This window comes from Dama dama, chromosome 25, assembly GCF_033118175.1.
Source record: "Dama dama isolate Ldn47 chromosome 25, ASM3311817v1, whole genome shotgun sequence".
NCBI classification, from domain to species: domain Eukaryota; kingdom Metazoa; phylum Chordata; class Mammalia; order Artiodactyla; family Cervidae; genus Dama; species Dama dama.
In genome coordinates, this window is record NC_083705.1 from 24956611 (window position 1) to 24981675 (window position 25065).

At 35.5% G+C, this 25065-nt stretch overlaps 1 protein-coding gene across 2 annotated transcripts in view; it reads right to left on the reverse strand.

The window, feature by feature from the left end:
- IPO11 (importin 11) overlaps positions 1–25065 on the reverse strand; it is a 196323-nt gene that overhangs the window by 116546 nt on the left and 54712 nt on the right. For both annotated transcript variants that reach the window (XM_061129709.1, XM_061129710.1), the window contains exons 9-16: positions 24266–24336; positions 22440–22632; positions 21386–21538; positions 18850–18893; positions 17111–17201; positions 15131–15178; positions 14255–14360; positions 11324–11450 (exon numbers count right to left, since the gene is read on the reverse strand). In XM_061129709.1, the coding sequence (XP_060985692.1) occupies positions 11324–11450; positions 14255–14360; positions 15131–15178; positions 17111–17201; positions 18850–18893; positions 21386–21538; positions 22440–22632; positions 24266–24336 (833 nt within the window). The remainder of the gene's footprint in view (positions 1–11323; positions 11451–14254; positions 14361–15130; positions 15179–17110; positions 17202–18849; positions 18894–21385; positions 21539–22439; positions 22633–24265; positions 24337–25065) is intronic.

The following is a 25065-nucleotide window of genomic DNA, read 5'->3' on the forward strand; positions in this document are numbered from 1 at the left end:
TGAGTAAGACACACCTCCTCTTCATGATCACAACCCTGCTGTGATGAAGGGGATTGCCTAACTCAATGCAGCCATGAGCCATGCCAGGCAGGGTCACCCAAGATGGACAAGTCATAGTTAAGAGTCCTGACAAAACATGGTTTGCTGGATATAGGAATGGCAAACTCCAGTATTTTTACCACAAGAACCCCATGAAAAGGCAAAAAGATAAGACACCAGAAAATGAGCCCCCCAGGTCAGAAGGTGTCCAATATGCTACTGGGGAAAAGCAGAGGGCAATTACAAAGAGCTCCAGAAAAAATGAAGCAGCAGGGCCAAAGCAGAAACAATGTCCACTTGTGGATGTGTCTGATGATGTTGTAAAAAACAACACTGCGTAGGAATCTGGAATGTCAGGTCCATGAATCAAGGTAAATTCGGATGTAAGCAGGAGATGGCAAGAGTGAACATTGACATTTTAGTCCATTAATCAGTGAAATAAATTAGTGAACTAAAATGGACAGGAACGGATGAACTTAATTCAGATGACCATTATATCTATTACTGTGGGCAAGAATCCCTTAGGAGAAATGGAGTAGCCCTCACAGTCAACAGAAGAGTCTGAAATGAAGTACTTGGGTGCAGTCTCAAAATGGACAGAATGATCTCAGTTTATCTCCAAGGCAAGCCATTCAACATCACAGTAATCCAAGCCTATGCCCCTACCACTGATGCTGGAAGAAGGTGAAGTTAACCAGTTCTACAAAGACCTATGAGACCTTCTAGAACTAACACCAAAAAAAAAAAAAAACATCCTTTTCATCACAGGAGGTTGAAATGCAAAAGCAGGAAGTCAAGAGATACCTGGACTACCACACAAGTTTGGCTGTGGAGTACAAAATGAAGCAGGGCAAAGGCTAACAGAATTCTACCAAGAGAATGAAGCTGTCATAGCAAACACCTTTTTCCAACAACACAAGAGACAACTCTACACATGGACATCACCAAACGGTCAATACCGAAATCAGACTGATTTATATTCTTTGCAGCCGAAGACAGAGAAGCTCTACGCAGTCAGCAAAAACAAGACGGGGAGCTGACTGTGGCTCAAATCATGAGCACCTTATTGAAAATTCAGGCTTCAACTGAAGAAAGTAGGAAAAACCACTCGGCCATTCAGATATGACCTGTATCAAATCCCTTAAGATTATACAGTGAAGGTTACGAGTAGATTCAAGGGATTAGATCTGGTAGACAGAGTGCCTGCAGAGCTATAGAAGGAGGTTCGTAACAATGTACAGGAGGCGGTGACCAAAACCATCCCCAAGAAAAAGAGATGCAAGAGGTAAAATAGTTGTCTGAGGAGCTGAGGAAAGAAGATAAGTGAAAAGCAAGGGAGAAAGGGAAAGATATACCCAATTGAATGCAGAGTTCCAGAGAACAGAAGGAGAGACAAGAAGGCCTTCTTAAACGAACAATGCAAAGAAGTAGAGGAAAACAAGAGACTGGGCAAGACTAGAGATCTCTTAATAAAACTGGAGACATCAAGGGAACATTTTATGCAAGGGTGGGCATGATAAAGGACAGAAATGGGAAGTACCTAACAGAAGAGATTAAGGTGGCAAGAATACACAGAACTATACAAAAAAGGTCTTAGTGACCCAGATGAGTACGATGGTGTGGTCACTCACCTAGAGCCAGGCATTCTGGAAGGTGAAGTCAAATGAGCCTTAGGAAGCATTACTGCAAACAAAGCTAGTAGAGATGTGGAATTCCAGCTGAGGTATTTGAAATGCTAAAAGATGTTGCTGTTAGAGTGCTGCACTCAATATGTCAGCAAATCTGTAAAACTCAGCAGGGGCCACAGGACTGGAAGCAGTCAGTTTTCATTCCAATCCCAAAGAAGGGCAATGCCAAAGAATGCTTCCATAGAATTGTGCTCATTTCACATGCTAGAAAGGTTATGCTCAAAATCCTTCAAACTAGTCTTCAGCAGTATGTGAACCAAGAACTTCCAGATTTACAAGCTGGGTTTAGAAAAGGCACAGGAACCAGAGATCAAGCTGCCAAATTCACTGGATTGCAGAGGATGCAAGGGAATTCCAGAAAAACATCTAGTCCTGCTTCATTGACTACCCTAAAGTCTTTGATTGTGCAGATCACAACAAACTGTGGAACTTTCTTAGAGAGATGGGAGTACCAGACCACCTTACTTGTCTCCTGAGAAACCTGTATGCAAGTCAAGAAGCAACAGAACCAAATATGGAATAACAGACTGGTTCAAAATTGGGAAAGGAGTATTAAGAAGCAGAGATATCACTCTGCTGACCAAAACACATATAGTCAAAGCTACGGTTTTTCAGTAGTTACGTACAAATGTGAGAGTTGGACTATAAAGAAGGCTGAGTGCCAAAGAATTGGTGCTTCTGAATTGTGGTGCTGCAGAAGATTTGAGAGTCCCCTTGACTGCAAGGCTGTACACTGCCACTCTGTTTACTTAACTTATATGCAGAATACATCAGGAGAAGTGCTGGGCTAGATGAATTAAGGCTGGAATTAAGAATGCCAGGAGAAATAACAACAAATTCAGATATGCAGATGATACCATTCTAGTGGCAGAAAGCAAAGAGGAACCAAAGAGCCTCTTGGCGAAGGTAAAAGAAAAGAGTGAAAAAGCTGGCTTAAAACTCAACATTCAAAAAATGAAGTTGATGGCATCTGGTCCCATCACTTCATGGAAAATAGAAGGGGTAAGTGTGGAAGCAGTGACAAATTTTATTTTCTTGGACTCCACAATCACTGCTGATGGTGACTGCAGCCATGAAATTAAAAGATGCTTGCTCTCTGGAAGGAAAGTTATGACAGGCCTAGACAACATACTAGGAAGCAGAGACATCACTCTGCCGACAAAAGCCCATATAGTCAAAGCTATAGTTTTTCAGTTGTCACGTACAGATGTGAGAGTTGGACCATAAAGAAGGTTGAGCACCAAAGAATTGATGCTTCTGAATTGTGATGCTGCAGAGCATTTGAGAGTCCCTTGGACTGCAAGGAGATCAATCCAGTCAATCCGAAAGGAAATCAACCCTAAATATTCACTGGAAGGACTGATGCTAAAGCTCCAATATTTTGGCCACCTGATGCAAAAGGCCAACTCACTGGAAAAGACCCTGATGCTAGGAAAGACTGAAGGCAAAAGGAAAAGAGGGCAGCAGAGAGCAACATGGTTAGATAGCATCACTGACTCAATGGACAAGAATCTGAGCAAACTCCGGGAGATAGTGAAAGACAGGGAAGCCTGCTGTGCTGCAGAACATGGGGTTGCAAAGAGTGGGACATGACTAAGCAACTGAACAAGAACAAGATACACTCAGTCCTTGTTATCAAAAAGCTTACAATTCAGCAGGGGGAAAAAACACCCAGATATTAAATAGTTATTAATAAAAATGGCTAATATGAAGAGCTTAAGAACAGGATAATTCCCTTGAGAACATGAACTATTTCTAGGATCTTCAAATTGTCAGTATTTAGTACATTGTGCGGAGAAGGCAGTGGCACCCCACTCCAGTACTCTTGCCTGGAAAATCCCATGGACGGAGGAGCCTGGTGGGCCGCAGTCCATGGGGTCGCTGAGTCGAACACGACTGAGTGACTTCACTTTCACTTTTCACTTTCATGCATTGGAGAAGGAAATGACAACCCACTTCAGTGTTCTTGCCTGGAGAATCCCAGGGACGGGGGAGCCTGGTGGGCTGCCGTCTATGGGGTCGCACAGAGTCAGACACGACTGAAGCGACTTAGCAGCAGCAGCAGCAGTGCACTGTGAGGCACACAACTAGCACAGTGGCAGTAATTTAAATCACAAACAACAGGACATGAAACATGCCACCGCCCCCCCCCCCCCCCAGAAAGGAAATGAAACTGCCAACAGCAACTTATCCTTAAATCTTCATTCATCTTCCTCCACAAAAGGACCAGAGATGCACGCTACCCACAACAATGACATTTACACAAGTTAAGTATAGGAAAGAGACACTTAAATGAAAACTAAATGTGTTTTCCCTCCTAACAAAGGGAAGTCAGTGCAGTATTCCATACAGACAAAAAGATAAAACGAGTCACGATGACTTGCCTGCACTTTAACTACAAAAATAGGAAGTCAAATCATCAGGGGAAGAAAAGAGCACACAGCTTTAAAGAAAAGAGGAGCACTTAAAATGACAAACACAAATAAAAACAGAATGAGCTCTTCCTGAGCCACAGAAGAAACAGGAAGCACTTACTGCATAGGGACAATGAATTCTGCAGCAATTCACAGGTTATGGGAGGAGAAAGTCAGAACCTGAATTTCTAGATTGAAGAGTAGGGGAATCTGATGGAGGATGGGCAGAGGAGAGTCTAAGACAATTTCTAACACACAACTCAATAAATAATAAATAAATGCAAGAAAATGAAACAAAACAAACAAAATTTTCCCTTAACCAGACTCTAAACATGACTTTTCACACAACAGACATAGACCTCTGAAGGAGAGAACCAGATCCAGACCGTGAACTCAGCCTGAGTCTACCCTACACCTTCATCTGAGACATCAAAAAACTTCTAAAAAGATAACAAAGTAATTCCATACAGGGGCAAACAAGAGCCACCAAGCCATCACAATCATTGGAAGGATTCCAGAGAAGCATGACAGCAACAGAGAAATGAACAAGACGGAAATGCAAGTTAACACTACTTCCAAAGACTGGTTGCTACATAAAGGCAAGAGTAATAGACACTGCCATGACTGACAGGAGAAGGAGCCTTCACGTAACTGCCACGTGGTTGAGCTGAGGTCCAGGCTTGGAGGAACCTAGTGCCTGACCCCTGCCACAGCCTGCCCACAGCAGTGGAGGGAATTTCACACACTAAAGCCGTGAGCATGGAGCTGGGAACAAGAAATGGCAGTGTCTCAGGGACTCAAACCATCAGGAAAATGTAAGACAGACATGAGAGAATAATTTTGAAATAGATTCTATTTCTCTGCTGAAGAGAAACAGAGTAATAACTTTATAATCTTGTATCCTTATCTCAACTGTTTCATTAAATATTTTCTATTTTTCTGACTTGATGCTAGGCATAAGAGATACGTTAATATGAATAATATTATCCTACTCACTGGCTCTTTTACTACTTGGTACTACTATGGTACTCTTTTCATTCTATTCTGCAATAAAGTCAAGATCACTGAATTACATATTTTAATATATTTATTCTGAAATATGCCTGTAAATACGTTTCCTAAAAGGATTTAAAAAAAAAAAAAACAACAACAACCTTCCATTTACTCATTTCCTTTTAAGAAAAAAATTTTAAAGCTCATTTTCATGCAATATGGATACCAGACCTATCAATACAAAGCCAAAATAGACTACAAGATACTTACTAGATTACTAGATTAAGGCTGCCTTTCCTCCTGGTTTTAGAGGGTCCTAGGAATTTATGGCTCAAACACAGATTTTTTTTCTTTTTATGTTTTCTTTGGAAATTATATTTGTTGAATATAAGTGAATTTAGAATTCATTTTGTGAAAACACAGACTAACACAAAGTTTACAATAGTGCTTTGAGACACAAAGGGCGGACAAGCGGGAAAACTCTATAACAGTGTTTTTGAGACACGAAGGATGGACGGACACGTGGGAAAACAAAATCAAAACTGTAAGATAGAAAGTTTGATAGAATTGGGAGACCCATAAAAGACACAAAAGTGAAAAGATAGGAGAATTTTAATGCACCTTGTTAAAAAATACCTCTGCCCAGATCCCAGCTGCAACTCCCAGTGTTTTCAGGACCTGCTGCAGTCATGTACATGCCAAAGTGCCTTCTTAAACTCCATCTAGAAAATTCACTATTTCTATGCTGGTAGTCAATCTGCCCATGGGAATGGCCTTTTCTTTGCTTGACAGACAATAATCCCAAAACACCCATCCCCAAACTATAAATCTTCTGGTTGTACTACAATATACATTATATACTGCCTCTCATAAGAGTGAAAGTGAAGCTGCAGAGTCGTGTCAGACTCTTTGTGACCCCATGGACTGTACCTTCCAGGCTCCTCCATCCATGGGATTTTCCAGGCAAGAATACTGGAGTGGGTTGCCATTTCCTTCTCCAGGAGATCCTCCCAATCCAGGGATTGAACCTGGGTCTCCTACATTGTAGGCAGACACTTTACCATCTGAGCCACCAGGGAAGTCCTTATAAGAGTACACTAACGCTAATTTTCAAGCAACTACTGCTTGTTTTATTGAAGACTGCATAAATAACCCAAGTAAAAATGAGTTTTTAAAATTACTTATAATTTCCAAAATTGAAAGATATTAATAGGTCAGAAACCTTACAACTAAAGCAGCCCCGTACATAAATCAAATATTCTGGTTAGAGAATCATCTAGAGTCCTAGGAAATAAAACTTCCTCTCATCAAAAATTTAGCCATTCTATTTCTACTGTGGTAATAACATTCTAAAATCTGAAACTTGCCATAAGCATTGCATCTACTAAGTAACATGTTCTAAGAGGAATGGAAGAAAACATGCAGAAGATACTTTTTAAAGGGATTTTTCAATAAAACATTGGAGCACTGTTATCCTCATTAAAAAAGTAATAAAAATGGAACCTTACTTGATATCATGTTGATAAATAAATCCCAGGTGGAATAAAGAAGCAAGTATGAAGAAAATCAATTTTTAAAACAAGAAACAGAAACAACAAAACAGAAAAAAGAAATCAATAAATCTGATTACACTAAAATTAAAAAACTCTGTTCAACCAAAAGACAACAGAATGAGCACAGAAAGATACAGGTGGGAGAAAAGAAAGATACAGAAACTTCACTGCATTTGTAATGTTTTATTTCTTACATACTTGAAATATTACAATGGAAATATGGAAAACCAGGTAGCTCTAATTCTAGTCACTGAATTTTTCTCTGTACTTGATATAATTCTTACTTTTAAAAAGTAAAAACTTAAAAGCATCCACTTTTTAAACATGAGTCAGGAATAAGCTCAAAAGTACAAATTTTTAAAGTAGCGTTAGCATTATCTTAAACCTAATCAAAATTCCCAACATTACAAAAGAAGTTTCCAAATATTGCAGTATCATCAATGATTACCGATTATCCCTAGACCAAGTTTTAATTACAAAATACTGATGAAAAGTTGTAATACTACTTCAAATAAACCAAAAAATTTTCACTCAATTTGCATTATAATCCCCTGGATCAAACAACATTATTGTGCAACTAACAGGAATAGAGATTTCTCTACACAGTAGTTTCCCATATTATAAAATTTTAAAGAATCCTGAGGTTTTCAGCATAAGCTCCCTGTGCTCCTTGCTTGCAAGGCCCTCCAATAAACCCTCCTTGCTCATAAAAAAATTTTTTTTAATCGTCCTATTTTCTCTTCTATTTGCCATGAAGTGATAGGACCAGATGCCATGATCTGAGTTTTCTGAATGTTGAGTTTTAAGCCAGCTTTTTCACTCTCCTCTTTCACTTTCATCAAGAGGTTCTTGAGTTCTGCTTCACTTTCTGCCATAAGGGTGGTGTCATCTGCATATCTGAGATTATTGATATTTCTCCCGGCAATCTTGATTCTAGTTTGTGCTTCATTCAGCCCGGCATTTCGCATGATGTACTCTGCATATAAGTAAATAAGCAGGGTGATAATATATAGCCTTGACATACTCCTTTCCCAATTTTGAATCAGTCTGTTGTTCCATGTCCGCTTCTAACTGTTGCTTCTTGACCTGCATACAGATTTCTCAGGAGGCAGGTCAGGTGGTCCGGTATCCCATCTCTTTAAGAACCTTCTACAGTTTGTTGTGATCCACACTGTCAAAGGTTTTGGCATAGTCAATAAAGCAGAAGTAGATGCTTTTCTGGAACTTTCTTGCTTTCTCAATGATCCAACGAATGTTGGCAATTTAATCTCTGGTTCCTCTGCCTTTTTTAAATCCAGCTTAAACATCTGGAAGTTCAGGGTCCAAGTACTGGGAAGCCTGGTTTGGAGAATTTTGAGCATTACTTTACTAGCGTGTGAGATGAGTGCAACTGTGCAGTAGTTTGAACATTCTTTGGCATTGCCTTTCTTTGGGATTAGAATGAAAACTGACCTTTTCCAGTTCTGTGGCCACTGCTGAGTTTTCCAAATTTGCTGGCATATTGAGTGTAGCACTTTCACAGCATCATCTTTTAGGATTTGAAATAGCTCAACTGGAATTCTGTCACCGCCACTTGCTTTGTTCGTAGTGATGCTTCCTAAGGTCCACTTGACTTCCCATTCCAGGATGTCTGGCTTGCTCCTTGGAAGAAAAGCTATGACCAACCTAGACAGCATATTAAAAAGCAGAGATATTACTTTGCCAACAAAGGTCCGTCTAGTTAAAGTTATGGCTTTTCCAGTAGTCATATATGGATGTGAGAGTTGGACTAAAAGAAAGCTGAATGTGAAAGAATTGATGCTTTTGAACTGTGGTGTTGGAGAAGATTCTTTAGAGTCCCTTGGACTGCAAGAAGATTAAACCAGTCAATCCTAAAGGAAATCAGATTCATTGGAAGGACTGATGCTGAAGCTGAATACTTCAGCCACCTGATGCAAAGAACTAACGCATTGGAAAAGACCATGATGCTGGGAAAGATTGAAGGCAGGAGGAGAAGGGAATGACAGAGGATGAGATAGTTGGATGGCATCACCAACTCGATGGACATGAGTTTGAGTAAGCTCTGGGATTAGTCATGGACACAGAAGCCTGGCGTGCTGCAATCCATGCGGTCGCAAAGAGTCGGACACAACTGAGCAACTGAGCTGACTGACTGAATTGATACCAACTGGAGAAGCTGGTTTTCCCAGCTGCTGTACTATTTCTATTCTGCCACAGCCAGCCTTGTAATAACATGTCTATAAGACTAGGAAGCCACACAGACAACTACAATTATATGTATCCCATCTACGTAACAGCAGCAATCAAGCAAGCGAACATGGACTCTGAAAGCCAAAGAAGATTCAGATCCATGAGAATCTATGTGCTTTGTGTGTGTATATGTGTAAATGTGTACATACACCCACAAAGTATACGGGCTTCCCTGGTGGCTCAGATGGTAAAAAATCCGCCTGCAATGCAGGAGTCCTGGGTTTGACCCCTCAGTAGGGAAGATTCCCCTGGAGAAGGGAATGGCTACCCACTGCAGTATTCTTGCCTGGAGAATTCCATGGACAGAGGAGCCTGGCAGGACACAGTCCATGGGGTTGCAAAGCAACTGAGCAACTAGCACTTTCACTTCTTTCATATGTGTATATACATACAAATGCAGTTGCATGTATGTCTGTACATGTATGTCTGAACATCTGTACACTGTTGCATATGTATATGGTATCTCCCTACATTTCATCAGCCAGCATTTCTCACAAGTTGAAATTAGAACAGTATATCTTACATACTACTGATCTTAAAAGTACTTAAAAAGGATCGGGGTAAACTATATAATGTTAACTTAGTGCCTTACAAAACACTGTTTTCTTAAGAAGTTATAACAAACAAATGAGACATAGCCACCAAAAGACGGACAGCAAAGGGGCAAAAGCTGTATCTGTAACAGCATTTCCTCAAAGTGCATTCCTTGGATATTAATGTATTTGTCATCTTGGATAGTCACAACCCAATCAATGTACATTTTTAACGTTCTGATTGATGCTATAGGAAAGAGGATTATTTGAATATGTAGTTCAGTGTTTTCCAAACTTAACTGGTCATGAAACCCTTTTGCCCAATAATGTTTGTTAATGGGATAGAATTAATGCTCTGCTTTTAAAGTGCTGACCAAAATGACTCATTTTTCTCTTCATTTCTTTCCCAAAAGACTCATTAAAGAAAGAAAAAAAATCCAAGAAATTTCTCTTTTCCAAAGAAAATTTACCTGAAATTTATATCTTTTGTAACACTTTCACATAAAGCATTTAATGTCTTCTCTCTGACACCACTGACAGAATAGCAAATAATATTTCCAAGAAGGAAAACAAAACTTAAATCTTATAAATGCTTTATTCTAAATAAATAGAATTTATTCTATTTACAAAAGTAAATTAATCCAGCAAACAGTATTCATAGAAAGAGCTTAGATAATATCAATAAACTTCTAAGAATTTAAACATGATAAAACTAGATTCCCTTGTTTAAGCATGGGATACTTAAACTATTTAGTAATTACAGAATGATATTTAGAGTAAATTCTCAATTATTTATACAAGTAAGTAACATTTAAGCCGAAAATCCAAAGATCAGTTCTATTTGCTTTTAGAATGCATCATGCTTCTGCAATTATGATGTTTTCTTAATTTTGTAATTTCCCTAATTATGTTTTCTTTTGTTGAACATTAAAAATAGTTTATATTATCATGTACACATGTGAAAATGAGAAAAATGACCCAAACCTTTGCTGGAAGATAGGGTAATCAGGTAGGTTTAAAACAATTTTTTAAGGTGGAATACTGAGAAATGATTAAATAAGATCTTATCATAATTTGGGGGGTAAAAATCATTTAATTTTACCTACAAATAATTTGAAACTCGGAAAAAGACAACCAGATTCACTTTTCAAAGACTATGCTGGAGTCAAATCTAAGTACAAGACAAAGTACATTAAGTCATGAATATATTCTCACTCAGGCATAAAATAAAGCACTGAGGGAAAACCTCCTTAAAAAAAAAAAGCTCTTTGAGTAATCAACATAAAATAAAGCAACAAACCTACTGAAGTAGAACAAAGCAATGAAGAAGTCACTATCAAGTTTTCAGTAACACAAAATCAGTGTTATGTGAAACGCTACACATGAAGAAAAAGTCCTAAAAGAAACAATTTCAAAGTCTAAATCAAAACTAAAAAAAAAACTTCTCAAAACTGAGAGACAAAATAAGAATCAACAGCAAGGATAAAACAGACTATGGTGTTAGCTCAAATGTAAAAATTACAAATTCTATCATGAATAAGAAAAAGGATATTTAAGCTATAAGGGGATTTTTTTTTTTAAAAGAAAACTGCCTTCTTTTATTTGTACTAAAAAATGATAAATAATTATAGATTAGTAGACTTTGGTTAATTTTTTCTTCATTGACTAGTGATGAGAAGGACAAATGGCATCAAAAAGACTTTCTTCCCTCAAATCAAACTTCTCACCAAGGAATAACTATAGCATTGAAAGACTACCAACATTCTAAGAAAAGATGTAAACCATTTCTGAATTTGAACTTTGACATATGTGAAACTTATAAAGAACTCTTTTAAGACATTTAAGCAACATACCACTAAGTCTTGATCCTGAAGCAAGTTACATATTGCTTCATATAACATGGGTCTTAAGTCAGACTTGAATTTCACAGAAATCCACTGACCGATGAGCCAAATCACCCTGCGCCGCAATGGCTTATACCTAGATGGGAAAACCATGCAGTTAAAACATTAAGTATTTTAAGAAGCCTATTTCACTAAGCATATTTTATCATTTAAATCTAAAATGTAATAAGAAAGCAATATGCATTTTATATAAAAATCTAAAAGCTACTTTTAAATGTACCACAGTACAAATACTAACAACAAAGTTATGATCTAAAAAACTGAAAATTCTTAGCAGACATATTATAAATATTATTTTATATTAAGTATTTACAACATAGATATGTACATAAAGGCCAAATTCACTTCTATTCCTCAAGTAACCAAAAAGAGTTCATCTTAATAGGTGTAAGCAGCTGATGTCCCAAACCCTGAGGCAGGAGAGGCTCCAAAAAGTAATAATAATAATGAAAATAAAGGAACTCCAGTACTCAATTTTCTAATTCCAATTCTGTTCATCTCATAAAGATTATTTTCAAAACACTGTGAGAAATTTCTAGACTTAAGACATTTACAGTAACATGCACATACACTTGTTTCTCTATGGCCATCTTTGCTAAAGAAAATGAAGGTTCTTTAGGCAAAGGGAAAAACCATGTGTATCCAAGACACGAACTCTCGGTATTATATTTATTTTAGTGGCAAGATGATATTTCTGGGTGACAATGTAGTAAACTAATGAATATAACACACCTTTTAGAAAATTACAATCTTTTGAGATTATTAAACACATATAAAGAATTACTCATTAAAGTTCCAATAAAAAGTACATTTCCTGCTCTCAAAATGTTTAACATATCTAAAAGAATTAAAGACCACAAAACTTTAGGATTGCAGAAACATAAGAGAGAAGAGCAGGCAGAGGGAGATGGGATTTGAACAGCGTTTCCTGGTGGCTCAGACGGTAAAGAATCCGCCTGCAATGCAGGAAACCTGGATTCGATTCCTGGGTTGGGAAGATCCGCTGGAGAAGTGAACAGCTACACACTCCAGTATTCTTGCCTGGAGAATCCCGTGGACAGAAGAGCCTGAGAGTCTACAGCCCATGGGGTCACAAAGAGTCGGCATGACAGAGCTATTTGCACTCACTTCACTAAGATAAATAGTATTTGGGGCAGAAAATGAAAAAAATGCCTTTTCAAGGGATAGGGACGATTTGAACAGTCACAGAGACAGAAGTAAACAAGACTCGTACAGAGTAGAGTAAATGAAGGAACCACAGAGTCTTCAATTTTGGACTGAGATCTCTGGGATTACCACATCCAACACTCGAGACAAAGAGAATGAAGCTCAGAAAGGTTCAGATTCTAAGATGACAAAGTTAATAGTAGGGGTCAGTTTGTTCCTCAAAATGTGAGTCTCAAACTGCAGGATCATTACCTGGAAGGATTAAAGAATCACACAATCTGACCAGGACCTTAGAACCTGCATTTTAACCAGTTCACCAGGTGATTCATATGCATATTAAAGTTTGAGAAATACGGGTCTAGCCCAGTTTTGTCCAAAAAGAAACATAAAGTAAGCCAAATACACAATTTTAAATTTATTAGTATCCACATTAAAGTAAAAGATACATGTGAAAATTTAACATTTTCACTTATTGCAATATATTCAAAATATTATCACTTCAATATGTCATCAATATATATTTAACACTGCTTTAGTTTTTAAATTCAAATTTTAGTTAAGTCATTTCCTCACTTGCACTAAGTACGTTTCAAGTACTCAGTAACCATATATACCAGCTACTGTACTGGATAGCAAGGGTCTAGACTAAATAGCCTCTAGGATTTAAGGACAATCAAACTGCAAATCTGTCTCAATACTGAAGGCTTTGTCTCCATCAAAGGTTCACAAGCAACCAGAGGGCAGACTTGAAAAACATTTTAATCACCACTGCCCTGACAGGACACAGCAAATCCCAGTGCTGAAAACATTTCATGATTGAATAAATGACTGAAAACTAAAAGGATAGCTACTTAATGGTGAAAATTACCTTTAAAGCATCTCTAGCTCATAATTCTTGCTCTAAATATTTATAAAATGATCCATACATGAATGGTTCTCTATTCATGTATTAAGGTAGCCATGTTAACTGTTCTGTGACTGTATGCTAAGCATTCTGGTAAGTACCACATTTACAGAAATAAATCCCTAGAACTTCCCAATTCAAAACAATAAAAAAGGCTCTTGAAAATTTTTAAGTGTCTAATTTTAAATGAAGAAAAATTTATACAAATTATGAAATGCCTTTTCCCCTTCCATTTTACTCTTTCATTACCTAAAATTAAAATCGGGCAGAAGTCCTACGTACTAAGTTGTCAGATTGATCTTCACTGCTAAATTAGACACCTTAATATGAGCCTCAAGTGTGTCCAAATGCTTTCTGTCATGGGGCCACTGCAATTTCTTTTCCCCACAGACTTGCAATGCTCTGCGATCCTCAGACAGCCACTTTTCATGGATGTTACTTGGTTATGATCCTTTTGACATCAGCCCTTGTCTCTGCTAAGTCTTAACTGGCTTCCTTTTGTACATAATCTTCGTCTAGAATTCAGAGATCCCTATCTTCCATTATCTTTGCATAAAATTTCATCCTGCAAAAAACTATCTTATCAAATGCTTAACACATGTCACAATTCACATTTGAAGTAAAATAACATAACAAATGATTTTGCTTTTCAGTTATAAATTCAAGTCTTATTCCTTTCTACATTAGACACTATTAGCTAAGTAATACTATGATTTTTTAAAAATTTTAGGCAATTTTAACACCTCGTCTTCATTAGAAAATCTGTAAGGTAAGATAAGTGTATAACAAACACAAGGTTTTATACTTGCCTATTGTGAATGACTTGCAATTCTGGAAGAAGCTGGTTTTTAAACCACTGATCAAAATCAACGCTGTCAAACAACTCATAAGCCGCTAATCCAACAGCATTATACACTAAGAAGAAGATTTAAAAAAAAAATTAATTTCAAATACTGGGCCAAATGCTAACTGTCCTTATGTAAGAAAATAAGTCTTAAAGACTACTTTGAAATATGCAATAAGTTAATAAAGGGAAATCTACAATATGTTAATCCAGGAAATTATTTAAACAAACATTTTAGAAACATTTAAATTACATCACTCTATGTTTTTCTTAAATATTCAGTGTTTCCAAAGAGAAAGTTACATTCATTTAAAAATATTCATGTCAAATTATAAAAATAACATCCGCTTCCAAATGGATGCAAGATTTTATGCTATGGTCCCTGATAACCCTCTTTCCAGTCTCTTCTCTCACCACAACCCCTTAAACACCATGTTCCAATTAAATAAAATACTCCCAATTCAAAAGTTAACTGTGCTTGTCCCTCTTCCCTTCAAGCTTCTGTCCATACTGCTCCTTATATCCAGAACCACCCTTCACCACTTACTAACTCTCACTTATCCTGTGTCCTCACAGAATACCTCTTTAGGAGACGCTCACTGGGTACACCAAAACTATTAATACCTTGTATTTTTCCACGGCACTATCTGATTACCATCTATTTTAGCATTAATCAACTGGTACTATGTTATAATCAACTGCTTGCTCACTCTCCATCACCAGATAATTCCTAAATTTTAGATACCCTTGTAATCCAACTCTCGCAGCATAACACCTGCCACAAAACAGACACACCCTACTGAAGAAATCGATGTTACCAAATCATTTTCGTTTAACATACCAGCATCTTTGATTAATAGGGCGTTCATATCTTCCACATTAGTGGGACCTGAAAAAACAAGTATCAGCAAGGGTAAATTAAGACTAGTTTTTAAAAATCACTTAAACTCAATTTGTTAGTTTCTCAATTCAGCTAACTATAATGTATTTTGTGGATATTAAATATATAAGAGAAAGTTTAAGTTTTGTTATCATCATCATTAAAGAAGACAGTTACAATATGTAAAGCCATACTACAGCTTTAGAAACCATTATAACATACTTGGAAAATGTTACATCAAGCAACATTCTAGAAAAATATATGTAAAACTGCTAACTACTGTATTATATCCTGATTATAAGAGAAAATTTTTAAAAAGAATAAAAAGATGAATCCCACAGTAGGAAAAAAAAAGAACAAGAATAGGCAATTTCATACAAAAAGTTTTATTTTTCTAAATATAAAAAATAAGCCAGATTATGACAATACATTAAAGATTTGACAACAAAATGAAAAATGTAACTGAGAAATGAAACAAAATGAAAAATGTAACGTGGAAACCAGAATAAAGAGCTGGCAGTCCCTGCACGACTATCCAGAAGGAGACACCACAGTTAAGACACAAAGAACACAGTTTAGTTTACTCAGTAAGCATATTTCTTTAGGACAGAAAGATTCCTAGCAAGTTTATCAAAGCACTTTTCTGCTGTTAAATATGATTTCTTAAGCATACAACCCTAAATAAGTAAATCACTCCAGAACTGGAAAGAAAATAACTAAACTCTGAAATCACTGTAAACCTTACCATCATAGAGCAACTTATCAGAGGGTAACCTAATTAGCTTAACCACTTTCCTAAAGTGGTTTAATAAAAATAAATGGATGGGAGAAAATGGAAATAATGTTCCAAACACAACAACAAAAAAGGTAACTTCAGCAGTATATTACCAAATTTAAGAATCTATAATGTTGTATTAAGAAATTAATAAATATCAGAAAGTAGGCCTTACATTATTCTATAAGCTGTTCTATAATGCATACTTTAATAAATGGATTGATTTGCAATTAAAAAAAAAATAATAAATAACTACATCAGAAATCAATCTGTATCAAACTACAATGAATGCTCACATTATCTTTTAAACGAACACAAAAAACTTGATGCATAGCTCATTTACTCCCTTGGTTTACAATTTAAGCAGAAGCACTCCATTAGATTTTTGAGAAAACAAAAGCCTAAAAAGTGAGCTACCTGCTGATGGTACAAACAAGATCAAGAATCTCATTCTCTACAGGAGATCCTCTTACCTTTATTTCCTTACATTACCATCTACTCAACACTTGATCCCTTACAATTCAACTCCTGCCCAAACCAATCAAATAATCTGTGTAAAATTCCCTTGCCCAGCAGTGTCAGTTAATTGCCAAACGTCAATCAATCAACAGTTACTGTGTACCAGACACTGGGAGCAAGGTGAGAAAAAAAGATGTATTCACGGCCTCCTCCCTGAAATTTACACTATATCAGAATAGTCAGAAATGACAAATCACTTTTAATAGTTAAATAATTACTTGTGTACAAAGATCAAGTGCCACCCATTTCACTTCATAATTCTCTCTTAAATCCATTACATTCTTTCCACTCCCGCTGCCACTGTCATGAAGCTAACATTTATTATTTCAACTTTTTCACCCAGTACTTCTCACAACATGCTCCAAATAGATTCTCCCCCCACCCCTCAAGCAATATACATGACTGCCCACTATTTTAGTATGCTTACCAGAGCAAAATCTAACTATCACAATCAAGGCCTATCTCACTTGTGAGCTGCCATTCTTGTTTTCTATTTTGAAGGCTACTTTTTCAGAAAAGCACACATTCAGTCTTTTTCAAATTCATGTCTGGTATCTGATCTAGGAAATACATCATAGCAGGAACTCAAAATATTTTTTTGAACACTGATTAATAGATAAATCAAAATAGCATAAAATATACCTCACCTTGAAGTGTTTGCATCATTTCTAAAAGTACAGGAGTGAGAGTCTGATTATATTCATGGAATATATCTATAAATAATACTTCAGTGCATGGCTGTTGGGAAAAAAATAAGTTTCTGATGAAAAACAAGGGTATATTGCAATGATTAATTCTACATTAACGCAAAGAATACTCACTCTTAAAACTCTGAAAATGTTTCCAATTCTTGATGTTTTTTTGAAAAAAGTTTATTAGGGTTTTTTGTAAACCCAATGCGAAATAAAATTAAATTATAATAATTTCATTCATAACGTGGAAAAGTTATTTCACTATTTCAATCATTTGGCATTATACATTCAAAAATGCAAAACAACAGAGAGGAAAATTTTCCATTTACATTTTACTTAATTCTTTAAATTTAAAAAGCAATCTGGAACCACATTTACTTATAGATTCAGAACTATAAATGACTGTCTTAAGAATTAGTATGCTAAAAATTATTTATTTTTCCTGGCAGTGACATAAGTAACAACAGCGATGAATGAATTCAATTCACCGCAGAGCTGTCTTTTCTCTAACAGACACAGAGTGTACGAGAAATCACAGTGTTCCCATGCGTAGAACAGACAGCTAACGCAAGCTGGTGCACAGCGCCCGGACTCAGCCTGGCGCTCTGTGACAGCTTCCGTGGGGGAGGGGGGAGGGGAGGGAGGAGACACGTGTCTGCCTACGGCTGATTCATGGTAATGTGTGGCGGAAAACCAGTACAACATTGTAAAGCAACTATCCTCCAGGTAAAAATAAATTTTAAAAACAGAAATCACACTGTTAATTACATAAAAGGATGACTCATTTTCATTCTTAAAAGTACTAAATCACTAGATGTTTCATAAAATAGAATACAATTAAATTTTGAAGGTATTGTGATTTATGTTTAAAATCAATTACAGATGTACATACTTCAATGTGTACAGATGAAATGATACATCATCTCAGATATTTGCTTCAAAATAATCCAAGTGGGTGAAGGAGTACTCATACAAAACAAGACTAGCCACGAGTTGATAACTGATAAAACAGGCTTTGGATATAGAAGAATTCATGATATTATTCTGTCTCTCAATATGTTTAACATTTTCCATAAGAGAAAGTTTTAAAAACTTAACAGCAGTAAAAAAATTTTTTATAAAATTTGTAAGTTCTATAGAAGTTTATGAAACAGGTAATGCAAATTATATAAACAAAAGTCTTCAAAAAAGAACAGTTCAAAGTCCACATTTGATAAACCTTCCTCAATGTTAGCCATATCAATAAAGTATATTTAAAAAGAATTCTATAACTGAAAGCAATAGGCTGGTCTCTGAGACTCATACTAGGTAGTTAAGAGAAATAATGTACCAGAAGAAGCTTTATAATTACTGAAATATTTAGGAGGAAAAAAATGTTTCTAGCCAAAAAAGGTAACTTTCAAAAACATTTCCTGTTTCTGCAATGACAATTATTTCCAATTTATAAAATGAAGAAAAATTCAGTTTGCAAACCTCCAACTTAACAAAAAAATTTCAGATTCAAGTTCTTAATTTAATTAGATGCTTTCTTCTCAAATATGGACTCTTGCAGTAATAACTGTTTCCTACCTGACTTAATGTTTGAAATCTTCAATATAGTATCATTCTCTACTAAGAGTTATAGTAGCAAAAAAAAAAAAAGTACAGAAGCATTACCGTTTTCCCTATCCATTTTTCTTTCAATCAATACTCACCCTCAAACTGTACTTCCAAGAATCTCCCCCTGTTTCTTCCGCTGCTGCAATTAAAAATATGACAAATGATGCTCTCCACAAATGTAATAATGATGTTTCTAAAATCTCAGTTTGGAAAACCAAAATTTTCAGTAACACCAATATAATACAGCTGCAAATTATTATAAAATAACACAGAGCAAACAGTTGGGAACACAAGGCCTTACACTGATCTCTTTACCATAAGTTACAGATGATATCTGTGTACATCAAAGTGCTCGTAACCACAAGCATTCTCACTTTCATTAAAAACTCTGCACGAAGACTTCTTTGGCAGTCCAGTGGTGAAAATCCCAGGCTTCCAAGGCAGGGGGCATGGGTTCTATCCCTGGTCGGGGAACTAAGATCCCACATGCCACATCCAAAAAACAAACACACACACAGACACACAGACACAGACAAACACACACACACACACACACACTCACTCTATATGGAGAAAAGCTCAAAATATTTGTCACTCTCTGAGTCTGTGACATTGCCTGATACACTGTCATTACAATCCTGAGAATCATTTCATACAATAGTGATGTTTTACAAGTTTAAATAATTAGTCACATTCTCCATAAATTTTCTATATTTAAAGTAAAATATTTCCAGAACTCTTAAAACTTTGGGGATTTAGTGTTTCATGTTATAATATGGTATTACTACATTAAAAAAGCAATATGAAGCATAAGAGTTTAGCTACAAGAAAAAGCAAAAACAAAAAATATGCATTATATAATGTAGTGTTGTGTTCTAAATGGATTAAAATATTTCTAAACAAAAAAGAAGGTAAGTCTTACAAAAATGTTTATGATGTTTTTAAAATATTGGAAACATATGTGTAAAACTACACAAAGGCATCCAGTCAAAGGGATGAGTAGAGGCTAAAACCTAGCCTATGTCTGACCACGGCAGGAGTATTAGGTTGGTGCAAAAGTAATTGCGCTTTTCCACAGTTGAATTTTGCCTAATACTGGAATGCAGTCTTAAATAAACATGGTTATGCTATCCATCACCTTAATGTACATTTTTCATTCTATGTTTTGTTGCTAATGACTTATTACTTGCTGTTTATATTTATTTTACACTAGGGAAATGATACTAGACAAAAAGCAACTCCAAGCGATTTTCTTATTTGAGTTCAAAATGGGTCAAAAAGCGGTGGAGACAACTCGCAACATCAACAATGCATTTGGCCCAGGAACTGCTAATGAACATACAGTGTACTGCTGGTTCAAGAAATTTTGCAAAGGAAACAAGAGTCTTGAAGATGAGGAGCCAGCCATCAGAAGTTGACAACAACCAATTGAGAGGACCATCGAAGCCGTATTTACCTGACCTCTTTCTCACCAACTGACTACCACTACTCAAGCATCTCAACAACTTTGTGCAAAGAAAATGCTTCCACAACCAGCAGGAGGCAGAATATGCTTTCCTTAGGAGTTTTTCAAATCCCAAAGCATGGATTTTTATGTTACAGGAATAAACAAACTAATTTCTCATAAGCAAAGAATGTGTTGATTATAATGGTTCCTATTTTGATTAATAAAGGTGTGTTTGCGCCTATTTACATTGATTTAAAATTCATGGTTAGAAACTGCAATTATGTTTGCGCCAACCTAATAAACGACACACACACTTTATTCACACCCTACTTTATCAAGCACACAACCCCTTGATTTTCTGTAGCAAAGGCCCTGATAGTCTAGATTAAACAGACCTCCTACAGGGCTTCCATGGTGGCTCAGTGGTAAAGAATCCACTGGCCAAAGCAGGAGACACACATTCAAACACTGGTCCAGGAAGATCCAGGAAGATGCTGCAGAGCAACTAAGGACGTGATCCACAACTACTGAGCCTGTGCTCGAGAGCCCAGGAGCTACAGCCACTGAGCCCTCACGCTACGACTACTGAAGCCCGCGTGCTCTACAGCCCACGCTTCACAACGAGAGAAGTCACCCCAGTGACAGCCCACGCACCGCAGCTGGAGAAAAGCCCACCAAAAATAAAATAAATAAATAAATAAAATTATATTTTAAAAAAGATCTCCTACAGAAATATTTTACTCATCTAAAAATTAATTTTAAATGAAAATATCTTAAATAGGTAATCCATTCAGCAATTTAGAAATTTTCATCTCCAAACTACTTTCTGAAGTAAAAATTTCTACAAATAAAAAATAATAAACAATGAACCACAGAGTAGAAAGTGATCTGATAACAGAGAAAGACAGTTAATTTTATATTTTTGTTTTAAACTATGATATAACCCAAAAAAATTTTATCTTTCTGGAAAAAATTCTATATAGTTGCACAAGTAATTCATTTTCTGCTTCTCAATTTGTAATAATGGCTAATAAAGAGAAGATAAACTAACTTTTTAAAGTTATATTCTCAGAACAAAAGCACTACATTAAAATACAATGTTATTATATCTATCATCAAATAAATGATATCTATTGATGAAAGGGAGGAAAAATTCATGCAAAAACTGAAAAACTGATACTTACTAAAGCCTTCTGGGTCTTCTTCCCACATTGTCAGCTCTTCTTCAGTTAACAGAAAATAATGAGAGACTAATCTTCTACATATCTCTGTCAAAGTAGGATATGTGAAGAATGCCATCTTAATCTTATGAGCTTCCAGAGTTTCAGGGCTGCTATCTAGAAAAATAAAATTTCCAAGTTAATTATACAGACAAGCATTCTACCAATGCTGGATAGTGAAACAAACAAATTTAAGAATACCTTCTAAATAGTAGTATATAAATTTTCATTTGTATTATGGACATATCTCAAAGATGCTCTTGCTTTTATTTATACCACACACACATCAGTCTTGCTTCTGTCTTACCACTATGGCTGGTACATTTCCATCCTATATCATCACATCATATTGAAGTGACTTACCTATATGTCTCTCTCTCTCTCTCTCTTCTACAAGACATTCTCATTCATTGTGATAAACACACACATGAATGAATTCCAAACAGAGTTGACCCCTGAACTTTGTGAGTCCATTTGCACTCAGATATTTTTCAACAGTAAATACTAAACTACAGTATACACGGTCTGGGGTTGGCTGAATTCCCCAGATGCACAGGAACAGTGAATACGGATGGCCAGCTATAAGTTATACTCATTAACCCCTGCGTTGTTCAAGGGTCAACTGCAATATAACAGTTTAACCTATTCTAGAAGCAACTTTAACCTGCCTAGAATCATTTTATCTAAGGTCAAAAGAAAACTTAATTGTACAAATAAATACAGTCTACAAACGAACTATAGCGGTTACTGGAGTACTTAATTCTTAAAAGACCCTAGGCTTCAACTGATGTTCTACTGTGTTACAAAAGACAGTAGTTTACTAAATGCACTGTATGATTTTTAAAAGCTGGCATTTATATACCACAAGTTCTAATCCTTATCTCTATTTCATGTCCCAGCAATAGTTCATTTCTCAGACTTAAATGAACTTCAAAAAACTTACATAAAAATAGCAATTACTTAACACTAAGATTAAAATAAGGAAATGAAAAAAATAAAACTACCAGTAAAGCATTACCTTCAAAATTTTTGGATGGCTTATAAGCATAATTTTTGACAATCATCTTAATAAGATTCATGCACTGGACAATGAATCGTTCAAATGTAACACCTTCACCAACTTCCGTAAACACATAGCTTACAGAAAATTCCAGTGATCTCTGAATTAGAGGAGTAAATGAAAAGGGATGCTGATCCAAGAAGTCCAAAAGCTATAAAGAAAAAAAATTTAATATATTTTCTTCAAATTCACATAGGAATATAATCATTCATAGGTACATCTAATAGCTGGTAATAAACACTTAGCAAGTTTGGAATCTTGGTGAGAAGTCCAGTTTCACATGTAATATACTTCCTGGGGTATATCATACAATGTGAAATAAATCAGATTGTATCTCATCACCTGAACTTTCTATTATTTCTAGTTCAAGATTCAAAATAAACTTACTTGCTGATATCAATCAGCAAATGTGATACCAAAAGTACAAGAAACGCCTTTAAAAAATAATAAAGGCAAATAATCAAAAATGTATCCTGCATTAACTTCATCTCAATGTATCAAATAGTTGATGAGAGAGATTTCTTCTATATAGAAGAATTCCAGCTAATAAATGTAAAAGGAATAATTAATAGAATTAGAATGCCATTATTTTGCAACCCCTATTCAAATAAAAGATCTAAGCTATGATAATCAATGGCTGCTAGAATCAAGGGAAAGGCTGTTGAAGAATTTAATAACTCAATAAACTCAATGAACAATTTTAAGCAATCAGACGTTGTGCATCTTCTGATGTGATGCAATAGGAAATACACAGCATCATCTGTAAAAGAGTCTTGTCATTGTCACCCCACTCTATTCCCCCCATCATTAAAAAAAACAAGAAGAAAAGCCTAAATGTGATCAAGTTTCTTATCTAACTAGAAATTTCTAAGAAATACGGGAGAAGGCGTATAGAAACAAAGGAATATGTTAACACATTCTAGTTGGAGGCACATGTAAAATGTTCCAATTTCAAAAGCTTTAATAAAGTCATGAGATCATAAACATGAATTTCATTAATTATTACTTTTTTATTTGGCCATGCCATGTGGCATATGGGATCTTAGTTCTCCAACCAAGGACTAAACCATCCTCTGCATTGGAAGGGATTCTTAACCACTGAACCACCAGGAAAGTTCCCTCACAAATTTTTTTATAGTTGGTTTTTTGAAAAAGGATTCAATAGTGTCGGTTCTCTTTTTTTCTTCTTGTTACTTATTTGTTGAGGTAACAGATCATTTCCTGCAGAGTTTTCCGTGTTGTGGATTTGGCTGTCTATATCCATTAATTTTTTTATAAAATAATTTTACCTGAAATATATACATATTGCCTCAGACAGTGCACCCATATGATTCTATTCAAAAGATATGTGATATTAATGATGATAAACTGTCATTATGAACATACTGATTTTTTGGTATTATCTATTGTAACATGTTACCTACTTTATGCTGTGCTGCACTATCTTTTTTATCTCTGCTTTTTCCAGTGGGTTTGAGAATAATGAGACTTAGAGGAATCAACGTCTCTGTTATTAGGACTGATTTTTTCACATCCAGGTGACTTATATATGATATGGTATATATAAATTTAATTATTATATGCCTTCTAAAGGCGTTAAGATACAAAGGGCTTTTTTAGCTTTCCTGTACACATTAAGAAAATAAGTTATTTTAACACTGAATCGAAAATGTATGCTTAAAAAACATCACTTTCTTTACTAAATTCGAGTATCTATATATACTAAAATCGAGTATAAATTATGTTGAGAAAAAACATAATTAAGATTAAAAAAAAAAACTTACCACTTTAGTAAAAAGAATGATGGTCTTTTCCAGTCTATCTCTACATACATTATCTGTACCTATACTTCTACCTATTAAAAATACATTTCACATATTAGTACAAGTTTATAACATTCTATAAATTTACAACCAAGACAATGACAAAACTTTTTACAAAAATACCATCAGATATGTTTTTACCCATTTCACATTATGAATTCATGAGTGTGCACCCCCTACTCTAAGTAAATAAATAAGTAAACCATTAAAAAATTAAGTTTTTAGAAAGCAATACTTAGGCTTACAGTTGACACAGAAATGCTCAATGCCATATTTCATAAAATTAATCCTAAAACACTAACTGAGCCCATTTCATAGTAAAAATGTAGCAATTTTACCTGTAACATCATGTTATCACAGTTAAAATACTTTTAAAATAACATAAATAAAAACAAAGAATTCAAAGATTAACATACTTATTTTTCCTATATCTTCTAACAATTTTCTTCTGATCATTTCCTTGGTATAATTAATTTCTGTACATTCAGAATAATGTCCATCAGCCAGCTATCCTGCTCCCTAATCATACACCTCATACTCTGTCTCATCAGTTACGTCATTCTTCTCTCCTGGACGGACTTCTATTCTTTCGTTTTAGTCCCCCATGGGGAAAGCCAGAAAAAAATGACTACTTTTAAGGGAAAAAAAAACAAAAAAAACCATATGAGCTTTTATAGTATCTGGCAACAGACTCAACAATGATTCTACTAAACTGAAAGTGACTGACAAAACAATCAGCAACTCCCTAAAAGTGAGTACAC